This window comes from Acipenser ruthenus, chromosome 9 (assembly GCF_902713425.1).
Source record: "Acipenser ruthenus chromosome 9, fAciRut3.2 maternal haplotype, whole genome shotgun sequence".
NCBI classification, from domain to species: domain Eukaryota; kingdom Metazoa; phylum Chordata; class Actinopteri; order Acipenseriformes; family Acipenseridae; genus Acipenser; species Acipenser ruthenus.
Window position 1 is genome coordinate 13461822 of NC_081197.1, and position 12780 is coordinate 13474601.

The window sequence follows — 12780 nt, forward strand, 5'->3', positions numbered from 1 at the left end:
GTCTTTCCATTACAGTTTTCTCAGCGTCTTGCTCTCTGCTGATGACATGGTCAGTCCAACATCTGGCTAGTTGTGCTTGATTGACCAGCTGTTTTTTGCCTCCTGGAGCCATTGTTAGTCTACATGGTCAGACAAGACAGACATGATAGTCTAAAGAGGTTCTGTTGTTCTGACTGCAGGATTGGTCAAGATTGGCATTGGTGTACTTCAATTGGACAAATTTTTGCACATTTCACAAATTTGGAAGCCTTTTGTAAGTCTTAGTCAACTGATTCAAAATGTAACCTTTTTTTTGTCAGGCAAATATTAATACCTAATTATGTAATTGGCCCTGTTTATATAAATATATACAAAACATAAATAAGCTGTTCAGTAGTGGATCAAGGCTTGAAACATAAATGTTTTAAGTTTGCTTTTAATTAGTAATTTTTTTTTAACTAAAGCAATGTAAAGTTGTTGGCATTTCTATAAATACGTTTTTGAATATCATGTGCACTTACCAATTGTTTTAGTGAGGTTTTCTCGCTAAAATATACTATAGTGCCGTCAGCTACATACTTTTAGCAATTTATTATTATTATTATTATTATTATTATTCATAAATAAACATATGAAAGTGTCACAATATTTTTATTTTACTGTTCTAGAACTTAAACTTTTTAAATTCCTGGTATATATGTATGAAGAGATTATGTAGTTTTGTGTTTGGTTGCATTGTAAGTGAAACTCCAAATAAAGTGTATAATAAAGTAATGTGCTATCCTTTTTGTCTTATTTTAATGTTAGAGCTGTAGATTTTCTTTTCTTTGAATGACTGAAACTTGAGTATACAGCTATGGCCAAAGGTTTTGCAGCACCCTATAGACTGAACTAATTTTGCTTCTTAGTTGAATAAAACCTGCTGAAATAATGTTACATTAACATATTGAATTACATACTGCTTTCTAGTTTTCCAGATACTTATGAAAAACTGTTTAAAATTAAAGTGTGACATTCCAAAATCTAACATGGAATACTGTAGTACTGTTATGACTTCCAGTAGACTTGCAATATCATTTTGTAGTTTCTTTGATTTACATGATAAATAAAAGTTCTGAATTATGTTCATATTGTTTGTTTCATTATGTCTCAATCCTAAAGTTCTAGGTGATGCACAACTTTTGGCCATACCTGTACACTGTGGCTCAAATGCTGACAAACTATTTATTTTCCACGTTGTTCTCAAACATTGGGTCTTCATGATTAGTAACCGTTTGGTTAAGTGATTCTCTTCTGGTAGAATGTATAGTAGGATTGAGCCTGTGGTTAAATTGGTGCCTTGGCCTATATATTGTCATTTAATACAGTGAATATTGATCATTGTTCTGATTCTAACCTTCAGACCTGTTTCAACAGGTTTATAAAAACTAAGTTTCACACCACTTTGATACTTCCCCTTATGATATTGAAGTGCCGAAGGACCTAATAATAATAAAAAAAAAAACTCCAGGAAGGGTCATATTTTAACTTCAGCCACCATTTAGATCAGTTGAATAGAAGAGCATTTTACAATGGAGCTATTCATCACATCACACCACAACACACAAACTTGTGTTTTATATTTAATTTGTGACCTAAATGTGTATTACAAGGAAGAATACTCTAACTGAACAGGAGAGGGTGGATAATCTGAAGACATGGGAGATTTGCGAAACACAATAGATTCTGAACTGTAAATGACTTGGATAAAGTGTTTTAATCTTTTCAGTTTTGGTAAAATGGTGTGTAACTTGCTGGTGAGACCGCAAAGCCAGTGTTTTAAAGAGGGGAGCTGAAGAAGTGTGTTTAATTGTTCACAGATAGCAAGGTCTTACCTTTGCTCTGTGTCTGTGTGTGCAGAGCCCTGGGATGTTGGAGCAGCTGGGGAGAGTGACGGAGCTGGACAGCGACATGGCTGATATCACTCAGGAGCCACCTCCTGACCACATGCTTGATGAGAACGACGACGAGGAAAGGCAGGATGGAGAGAGTCCCACAGAGCAAGAGCCAGTGTCTGCATCCAGTCACATTGCATCCTCACTAGGCATAAACCCACACACACTGCAGGTATTTTCTGACTTGCCCATTCAAAAGCTGCAATTTTGTTAGACAATGTTGCGGATAGTCTGTTTTTTTAATAGTAAAAGCGCTAATAAATAAATACTTTTGCTGTACCTGAGCCCTATGGAACAAGGTCAACATAGAATACAACTTCTGACCTGATTTTAATTAACAGATGTATGCTTCACAATGCATTTAACAAAGCATGACCAGTTCCTGTGATGTCCCAAAAGCGATCGGCTGCCACAGAGCAGAAATGGTTCATGTCTGCTTTCCCCCCCCCCCCCCCCCTCCTGCAGATAATGAAGGCTTCCCTGTTTGTGGAGGATGACGAGTGTGACATGTTCCAGGATCAGAGGTTTGGGAAGTATTCACACAGGATGGATGAGTCTCAAGAGATGGGCTCACCGCGGATTCTCCTCACTGGTTCTCAAGGAAGGCCCTCGGGTAAACTGTTCGCACAAAGCTATATGCAGGATTGCATCTACAAAGGGCAGCACATAACTCTCTACCACAGTGTACCACTACAACTTATTGTAGCATCACACCCAGTATTCCATATCAACATGTGCACTTAATTGTATTTTCTTTAAATGTCTTGTGTATTGTTTTTATGTTGCAGTGGGAGGGTTACTCCAGTCAAGATTTAGCAGTGGTTCTTCGCTCTTTTCTAAACCTCAGGAAGCTTCCTCTGGGTTGACCCCCCAGAGACTGCACATGCCATCAGTGCCTGAGCCATCCCGTCTCTCCCTCTGGCCCACGCTGGCCCCCTCCTTCTTTATGCCAACACCTACTCCCGAGGTGCCTCTCCGAACAGTGGGGACCCGTCGTCAGCTGGGCCCGGTGCCCCTGGACCGCTCTGTGACCCTTGGCAAAGGCAAGCTCCTGATGGACATGGCGCTTTTCATGGGTCGCTCATTTCGGGTTGGTTGGGGCCCCAACTGGACACTGGCTCACTGTGGTGAACAGATCAGTCAAGCAAAGAGCTTACAACAGGATCAGCAAACAGAAGCTATGGGATATGGCTTCCTGCCCAAACCGTCCACGTTCAAACAGTAAGTGCGCAATGCAAGCATCTTGGGCCTGGGAAGCTAGAGTAAATAAATGTTCTTTTGAAGCATCATCTGGTTTCTCGGGCTGTGATTTGTTAATAAGCTTGGACCACCTAATCATACGTTATGTAAGGTAGTCCAAGATTAGCACTGATCTGGGTCTGTGAAACCAGTTGTACGTGAAGCAATTTTGTGCATGAGGATGATTTTAACTTAAGCCACAATGTGCCTTATCTGAAGTCAAACCGTGACCTAATTCATTGCAGCACATAACCAAGTTATGGAAAATTAAAAATATTAACATGTAGGTAACTAAACATTATGCAAAGCAGTGGCACTAAAGAAGTGATGCATTCTGGTTAGGTAGGAGGGATCTGCTAGCTCCCAATTGTGCTGTAACGCCTAGACAAACAGTGCCACTCTTGACCCCTGTGTTTTAGGATTTCTGAATACCCGTTTAAAGTGAACATGGAGAAAGTGATAAATGTGTCGGAAAGGGATGTGGAGGAAGATCTCAGTCTCTACCGCAGGCCCCTGGCGATAGAGTTGAAACACAGCACCATAATCACTGATGAACCCTGCCCATTGATACAGCCGGCCCAGGGAGTAGATGCACTTCACGAGTATGCTGAATGGATCAGTGAGGTGACCAAGGAGCCAGATTCAGTTGACGGTAATAATTCCTTTGTGAATAGAGGTGGGGGACTTGTGGTTATGAAGTCAGGCCGCTAAATAGCAATGGTGGAGAAAAGGAATTGGTCAGAGCACTGAAGTTTGGTATCATGTGGCAACTCTACCTACCAAAATGCAATGTTCTGTGGTATACCTGGTTCCACTTGCTGTGATGATATATCCACCCTGTACTATCTCATAACAGGCATGCTTCCAACAGCTAGAGAAGATAATGTTCAATGTTGACATGATGAGGAACTAAAAATACAGTATTTGGCTTGAAATATATGTGAATAGGCTTTTTGTATTCTTGCACTACCAGGCAATGTCCTCCAGATGGTGCAGTTATCTAATATATATGCAAAAGTACCACTCTGGGCAAGCTTAACCTAATTGTTCCTTTTGGCATAGACCTGTTTTATGAATTGGTAGGTAGGAATTTTGTTTTTGTTTTGCAAAATCAGCACCTCTTTTTTTATCCATTTAACTTATAATTATTGTCAGGAATACAAGATAATTGCCCAATATATTTATTATTTTATTAGTTTTAGTATACATTTCAAAACACACAATTGTATCCCCTTTAGTCATGAACAAAGATAATCTAACATGTTTCCTGTCGGCCCTTAGAAACTGTGGCAGCTCCCTGCTCTTCTTCGTTACAGCAACATTGCATCACCGAAATACTTTCAACCACTGAAACTTGTTACCCCTTGAAGCATTACAATAATACAAAAACAGGGATGTCGCTTAAACTATCCATATGAGTAATAGGCTTTCTTCTGAAGTATATTTCTGCACCCAACAGGCACGGTGAGGCACTGGCAGCTAGTCTGGACACTGTGTGAGGCTTTGTGGGGAAGCCTGGGTGAACTGGACCCTGACTCTGAGATGCAGAGCGAGTACCGACAGAGGCTGCAGCGCAGGAGAGCCTTTTCTTACTGGCTATCCCAGAGCGCTGCGCGCAGGATAGAGGAGGAGGTTGCACTGTCCCAACACAAGAGCCATGTGGAGGCCACTTTCAGTTACCTGACTGGAAACCGCATAAGTGAGGCCTGTAGGCTGGCACAGCAGTCAGGTAAGCAAGGGAAGGGATGGTACCATTCATCTGTCTTGTGTGTCTTTTATAGCGGGCAGGAAAGCACAGAAGAGGCACATGAAAAAACAATTTTTTTTTATAAGAAATCTAAGAATAAGTTATCACAGAGTCAACCGTTCTAGCTCTTAAAATGACCTCTGTTGTAACTGAATGTGCTGTTAAACTCCTATTCCCTGTCTGTTCCCCCTTGTCAGGCGAGCACCGGCTCTCACTGCTGCTATCTCAGGCGTCTGGAAGCCAGCACAGCAGGGAGCTGCTGTCCATGCAGTTGGTAGACTGGAACAGGCTGCAGACTGACTCCTTCATCCAGGAGGAAAGGCTGCGCATATATGCTCTTCTGGCTGGGATACCTGTAAGTACTGAAATGGTGTAGGCTTTATTGCATTGTCTAGTTATCTTTCTATTCCCCAGGTTACAACTATGAATGAGAACATGCTGGTCCTACTTGAAGTGCTAATTTCCCTTCCACTCAAATTCGCTGTCTTATTGGACTAAATATATTTACTTTTATATCCACAGGTATGGCAGTCTTCAGAAAGTTATATCAACGTCTGCTCAGAGCTGGACTGGAAACGCTGTGTTGCCATCCACCTCTGGTATATGTTGCCGCCCACTGCCTCTATTGCAGATGCTCTGAGCAAGTATGAAGAAGCTTTTCAGGTAAAAGACCATTTTTTCCTCCTGGGGTTGCTTTTTAAGTTAAATTATCAAAATGATTGGTTCTTAATGTATATTTTAATTTTAAAAGAAAGAAACTGGTTGATTACTAATTGCCTTCAACCCTCCCCTTTCAAGGGCTCTTCAGAGTGTCAAAAATATGCCTGTTCGCCACTGCCCCCCTACCTGGATGATTCTCAGCTTGGACTGGAGGAGTTTGAAGACACAGAGGAATCAAAGAGGCCACTTTATGATATCTGCTTTCACCTGCTGAAGCTGTACAGTGACAGGTGAACAGGGGCTTGCAGGGGATTATGAAATCTGATTTGCCATAAGCTTCATCAACTGATTTACATTTGTCAAATAAGTTGATTGTAGCTTTGATTAGATTATGAATATAGAAAATGTTTAATTTGATTGCATCATTAGTGACATGTTATGACTGCATAGTAACACATTAATTGAAATAAGATACTAGCATGGGAGCTGCCAAAATACAGGGTGGGTGGGTCAGGTATGTCACTCTAACTTACAAAATAAATTATTTGTATAGTGATCAAGGTTTTATTTTTCTTTTAATGATGCAATCCTAGTTTTGGTATGTGCAATGTAATAAAAGGCAAATCAAACTGAGTAAATATTGTGTTCATTGCACAACGCCCCCTTTTCCACATTTTATTTAAGTTATGTTATTATGAAAATGTATCTATGGCCACTTTGTTGTAAAGACAGGACCATAACCGAGATTATGTAACGACCAAAAAAAAAAACAGCGTTTTATAGACTTTACCTGCAGTGCACACAAGATTTATAATTTATTTTTTTTAACCGTAACTAATGCATGGCATTCTTTGTTCTGTAGTTAATTTACAAGGGTAAAGTTAGGCCCTTCTTTCTTCTGGCATATTTTTAAACTGTATTACATTGTTACATATAATGGCTTTGATAGTGTTTTGCAAGTGAATGAATATTCAAGTACTTGTCTGAATCTTGAACAGAGATCCAAGCATGAAAGTAATGTGTCTGTGCCAGCACTAATTAATAGTAATTCTTTATGTTTCTATCATTAACATGATTGTTTTTGTATCCATGCTGGTTGAGACTTTTTTAAATGAGACACTTTTGGGTGCACTTCTTGGTCTTCTAATTTTTAAGATTTGTACTGAAAAGAATCAAAGGACGTGAACATTTTAAATTGAGCTTATTTGTGACAAAGCTTCTATTTTGACTGATGCTTTATTTTCCTGTTACAGACACTATGATCTCCAACAGTTGCTTGACCCCTGCACTGTGACGTTTGACAGGCTGGATTATACGCTAAGCTGGCACCTGTGGAATGTGCTGCAGGCATTGAACTACTCACACCTGTCTGAGCAACAACAGGGCTTGCTGCACACCAGTTATGCTGCCCAGTTAGAGAGTACTGGGCTTTGGGAAATGTCCATCTTTGTACTATTACATATCTCTGATGCACAGTGAGTATTTTGGTACATTTGCAGAGTAGAAGCCTGTAATAGCTTTAGTTTATTTGGATGGCTCCACCAGATGGTTGGTAGTAAGTTCTGAAACATGTGAGATGAAAAGGTTCTCTTCTTGGCCCCAGACGTACAAATTTGATCATACCAGACAGATCTGAGAAAAGCAGTAATCATTATTACAACACTAAACACTAAAATGTACAGAAACGGTTCTGAATTGTGAGCATCACTTGACATGTACTCTTCAAAATTAATGGAAACAAGGAATGGGCATCTTATCTGAATATTTTGATAGGTTCATGAAAAGTCAAGGCTTTTAAATGTTTTAGTATCCCTCTTTCTTTGGACTGTGAAAGCCAAATGTTAACTTTCAGCTCAACTTTTCTTTCTCAGGCAGCGTGAGAGAGCAGTAAGGGAGATGCTGAGCCTGCACTGCCCCTTAGTGGAGACACAGGACTCTGCTGAAAGGGAGCGCTTCCTTACTGAAAATCTCTGTCTACCAGTGCAGTGGATACATGAGGCCAAGGCCACACGTGCATGCCGGGAGGGAGACAAACACAGAGAGGCCCTGCATCTTTTCAAGGCTGGACATTGGAACCAGTGCCACAAACTGGTCGTCCAGTACCTTGCCTCGGGTAAGGGTGCCTTATCTTAGTGGTGGGATCTTCTGTCTGAATGGTGCCAGTTACATCTGGTATAAATAGTACAATAATAAAATTCAGTGTTACAAGCCTCTCGGACCCTTGTTTACTGTGTAAGTAATCATCCCTCTTCAAAAAGACAAAGATTCATAAGCAAATGTCAACTCTTTGCTACCATTGTAGAATGACTGGGTGGGATCTTTTGTTTCCATTTTATCACAAATTGGTTCCTGCAATGGTGCAGACTGTTACAACATTGAATGCTATTAACTTCAGCTTTATTTTTTTTTCTTTCCTCAGATGCTATTATCAATGAGAACCATGGCTACCTGCTGGAGTTCCTGGAGGGGCTGGCGTCTCCAGATCGTTGTACTGTTATCCAAGACTGGGACATCTCTGGCAGAGTCTTTCTTGATTACATCCATGTCCTACAGACATTGGATGGTATACAGAAGGTATTTATATTTATCCCTGTTTGAGGCTATTGGTTTTATGGTTGGTGTGTTCCCTTTGCCAGTGGCTTAGATTTTGATCTGAACTCAGTCCTTTGTATTTACTAAAACAACTACACTTAAACATCACATCTGCAGCATTTTGACTAAAATAATTAGATTTCTCAATGCTACTGCTGTATGGTATTGTGTGTTTGCAGTTGGAGGGTCCTGGCTATGAGTTGGAGCGACTACACACCGAGGTGACCTCTCTGTGCAGCAGGATCGAGCTCATTCAGTGTACGACAGCCAGGGACAGGCTCGCCCAGTCGGGTAAATTGATGTTCACAAAGTTAACTTTCTTTATATTCTATTGGCTGTGTGTGTACATATAAACTAAACCTTTTTCTGAAAAACACATGCGATTCAGGTGGTTCAGATCTAATGTCTCAGCAGTATATTGTACCTGTAGCGCCAATTATGGAATATGAGAACTATTTGAGCAAAATATTAAGAGTTGCAGCCCAAACAAGAAACCAAGTACATGTGTGTGGGGAAACAAAAAAACTAGTTAAATTATGCCAAGTGTTTTTATGTGAAAGTATTCTGTCCTGGGTTTGTTTGTTTTTTTAAAAAAACAAAACCAAAAAAAAAAATTATATGTAGTTTAACAATATAATTGTTGTACTGTAAAACAAATAAAAAAGCAATAGAATAAACACACATAGTGGTTATAATATATACTGCTTCTGTTCGGTGCTTATCTGTAGCTATTTGAGTTTTTTTTGGGGGGGAGGGTGGGGCTTTTGCTTTTTATATACTGTATGAAATTATTGTTTTTGGTTACTTTACAAAATGCTTGGGCTTTTTTTCTGTCAAAATATGTATAGTAACTCGACAGCATGCTTAAGCTGTACCTTCTTTCCTTTGATGTCTTCTACAGCTAAACCCTTATGGTCACGGGCACATTCTTCTGGGGTTATTGTGTGTAGGCATTTTTTTTTACATTTCTCCACAATTTGCAATTCTGTTTTAAATCCTCCGTATCTTAACTGTAGTACAGCTTTTAAATCCCGTTAAAAAGCCTCCTTTGCTAATTTAAATCTCGCAAGAGTTGTCTCCAATTGAAATGTAGGAATTTGCTGCCACTCTGTAGTTGGGTGGGTTTAAAGTGTTCAACATCTTGAACTTCAATGCATCCACCTAATTGTGTGTTTTGTTCTTTTTTTGGACAGAGATGGCTAAACGGTTGGCTAATATTCTGAGAGTGGTACTGAGTCTCGGATGGGAGGGTGCTCCAGACCTAAAACGTGTCCCGCTCCGCCACTTGGCGCCACACATTGGCCACTTGCCCATGCCAGAGGACTATGCTCTGGAGGAACTCCGTGGCCTCACTCAGGCCTACCTGCGTGAACTTATTGTTAGCCAATGAGGAGCCTGCTACAAATACAGGAAGGATAGACTTTGGAGTGGGGTGGACAGACAGGCAGGCAGCCTGAGAAACCCCAATCTGAGAAACTCACCATACTCTTGAAGCAGAAAAAGTTGGGTGCATTGCTTTAACTGGTTACCCCAGTGGTTCAGGAACAATAATGCATTCCTGTGGTGGAGGGTGGGGATAAAGGGGATAAATTAGCTCGAGAAGGCTAAGTGTGTATGTTTAATAATTAAACTAGTTTTTCCTGTAGCTCATTCTTAACCAGTCTCTTGTCCTTTCTTTATGTGCCCTGTTTTATAGGGAAATTCGTCATGAGTGAGTTTTGGCACACAAGAAAATATTATAAAAGTTGCAAATTTGTTTTCACTGGAGTGAATACAATTTACCAGTTTATCCCAGCCCCTAAATAAGCCTTGAATGGGTGATCTAAATTTCTAATGTGTAAAAAAAAAAAAAAAATGCTGTTACCTCCAACCCTAACATCTGGTAGACAGCTGTACTAGGTTCATGAAATAATATATCATGACTGATATTTGTGTACCTCATTAAGCCCAAAAGGCATATTCATGGGTTGTTGGAGTGATCTGTTGGTCAATCAAAGTCTGTAGAGCAGAACATGTGTGCCCCACAGCACTTTGGAAAGCAGGACAAGTGGTGGAGGAGAATGGGGAGGGTTGTCATCTGAACAAACACACAACATGGATTTGAATGGACAATTTGTCTTTCTTGTGGGGTAACTTTTTACCCTTTTATACTTTGTTCACATAGGAAGATGTTTAAAAGATTCAAGTGTGGATACAATAATCGCTGGAATAGGTTATTGCACTTAATTTGAATACCCTTATAAATTTATTTCATTAGCCATTGCAATAAATAAATCCAGGTGGGAAAACTTGCTACAGCTCTAGGTTTCCTTAAGTATTGCAGACTTAAATTGCATGTTGACAAAACATTTAGGTTGTTAAGGTTTAGTTTTGGATAGTTCTAATATTTGTTTAAGAATATCAAAGTAAAGCAAATATTGATTAGATCCCTGAGTACCAAAGAAATTCATTATTTTAATTGCAACAGCATCCCTGAACTGAATGCTGGAGATATGCACAGCAGGAGCTTCCAGCTGTATTTTATTTTAATTGTAGTCTGAGGTTAAGAGAAAAACAGTAGCCCAGAGGTCTTTTGTAATGTCCTTGCAAACTGTCTTCTACAAATGCATATGTACTATGAGCTTCTGTAACTCCTGCAAGTCACATAGTTGCCACTTAAACACAACAATTAAAACATTTAAAAAAAAGTAGTTCTGCATTCTGTAATCCAGTTATTGTGGTAAGGTTAGAGAAAGGAATGTATTTAAATACAACAATCCTACTTTTGTTGAAATATAATGAAGTAGCAGAGGCATTTTTTAACTAATTATTTTGTTAAAGGAAGATAAACTATCATGTTTTTCAGGGTGTACATTGATATTGATGTTTTCTAGAAGTTACTGAATTGATCCAGCTAGTCAAGAGGTCCTTCCTGGCTTATCAAAAATGGGGTACATGCCTCCTGGATTTGCAAGGTCTTTGCCCCATGCCAACTTAATAAAAATAAAAAATAAATACAAATAAATTCAACTTTTTGTATGAGTATTTTAAATAGTCAGAAGTGTGAAATCCCAGTTTAGTTTATAAATATTGACACTTGCATTTATAAAATAATGTATTATTTTGATCCCTGATTTGAATGTTGACTCATTGAAAGGTATGGCTAGATACTTCCTATTGTACATACTGTATTTAATGTGGCCCCTTTCTGCAGCTGGAGGAATAGCACCCTCTAGTGTCTGTGCCTTCTAGGAAGAGGATGTGTTGCTGTCTTTCCAAGGGCGTTGGCAGCATCTGTATGCATGACCGTGTATCTGTTTTTATTAAAGAATGAAATGAATAAATGATGGATTCTATTTTGTCTTCAAAAATTGTCAATGCCAGTGTTGTGGTTTTTTTTTTTTTTTGTATTTTCAATTTAGAATAAACATTGAAAAACTTCAGCAGGATATCTGTGTTTTCAATTTTATTTATAAGGGTGAATTTCGCTTGGCCAGGGTCTTCAACAACCAAGAAAATCACTATCGATGTGCAATGAAACCAGAATATGTGACTATTTACTTTGATCAAATGAAGAGTTACAACATGAAACTTGCTTGCTGGTGAAGTATGAGACTAGGATTAATTTGCAACATTATGGGACCACCAGTTTAAATGATTCTCAAGAAAATATGTAAAATCAAGCCACTGAGACTGAGTTTACCCCTTCTCCAGTCTAGATCTATATGTATAATGCCTTGGATGTGTTGCTGGTTCTCTTCATTCTTCAACGGGTCCTAAGTCCACATTCATAATTCCCTACTACTTTTCATCATAATCCATCCACATCTTGTTTGGGCAAATTGGGTCAGGAAAGATCAAAGTCTGTACATCAGTTTAACTAAGGAGTTTGCAAAGTGATACAGAATATGTCCCATCCTGAAGGAAAACCAATGCATAATCTAAACTAGTTTGTTCTATGAAGTGAGAACATCTCATTTTCATCACTGTAACTAAATATACGCTCTTTCTAAGAGTTGGTTGTCCATCGCTTAATGCCGCTCTCAAGTGAGCATGAACAAAAAGATGGAGGTATTTACGGGTGCTTGAATTTAAACCCATTTATTCTGTAATATCTGAGCATTGTAAACTCGACATTTTAAACTCTTTTAATTGTATTGAATCTGACTTTTTTGCTCAAAAAGGTGTTCAACTTTACTTAGAACTTGATTAATTCTCAGGATTCTCTAAACAATGATTGATAGATTAACAATGACGTTGATGGTTTCATAGGGTTCAGGAAATTGGACAAAAAACATATGGGAAGCTTCATATTTGAGGAGATGTATCTGGCAGAAATATTTGTAGTTGTACAGAAGTTAACTTACTGCTCTGATTGGTAGTTGTCATAAATGTTACTACCAAGTAACACCATTGCTGTTATTTTAATAGGCAACTGCAGTGTCTCTTACAGAATTCAATCTTATTACAATTTGATTGCAAATAATGATTGCATCACTTATGTGATGATGGTTTAGGTCTAATAAGTACACATATGGAAACATGCAACCGTATAAACAACACAATAACGACTGAAATCATTTTACTTAGTATATATATATATATATATATATATATATATATATATATATATATATATATATATATATA

The 12780-nt window shown here is 38.8% G+C and overlaps 1 protein-coding gene across 4 annotated transcripts in view; it reads left to right on the forward strand.

Annotated features, from left to right (window-relative positions):
* The window catches only part of LOC117972949 (nuclear pore complex protein Nup98-Nup96-like), a 26301-nt gene extending 16493 nt beyond the window's left edge, over positions 1 to 9808 (forward strand). For all 4 annotated transcript variants that reach the window (XM_059030424.1, XM_034923509.2, XM_034923507.2 and 1 more), the window contains 13 exons: positions 1879 to 2085; positions 2379 to 2526; positions 2702 to 3134; positions 3572 to 3804; positions 4612 to 4881; positions 5097 to 5254; positions 5422 to 5562; positions 5698 to 5849; positions 6813 to 7034; positions 7431 to 7672; positions 7979 to 8133; positions 8331 to 8442; positions 9345 to 9808. In XM_059030424.1, coding sequence (XP_058886407.1) covers positions 1879 to 2085; positions 2379 to 2526; positions 2702 to 3134; positions 3572 to 3804; positions 4612 to 4881; positions 5097 to 5254; positions 5422 to 5562; positions 5698 to 5849; positions 6813 to 7034; positions 7431 to 7672; positions 7979 to 8133; positions 8331 to 8442; positions 9345 to 9541 — 2670 coding nt within the window. In that variant the 3' untranslated portion in view covers positions 9542 to 9808. The remainder of the gene's footprint in view (positions 1 to 1878; positions 2086 to 2378; positions 2527 to 2701; positions 3135 to 3571; positions 3805 to 4611; positions 4882 to 5096; positions 5255 to 5421; positions 5563 to 5697; positions 5850 to 6812; positions 7035 to 7430; positions 7673 to 7978; positions 8134 to 8330; positions 8443 to 9344) is intronic.
* Positions 9809 to 12780: the final 2972 nt, after the last annotated feature.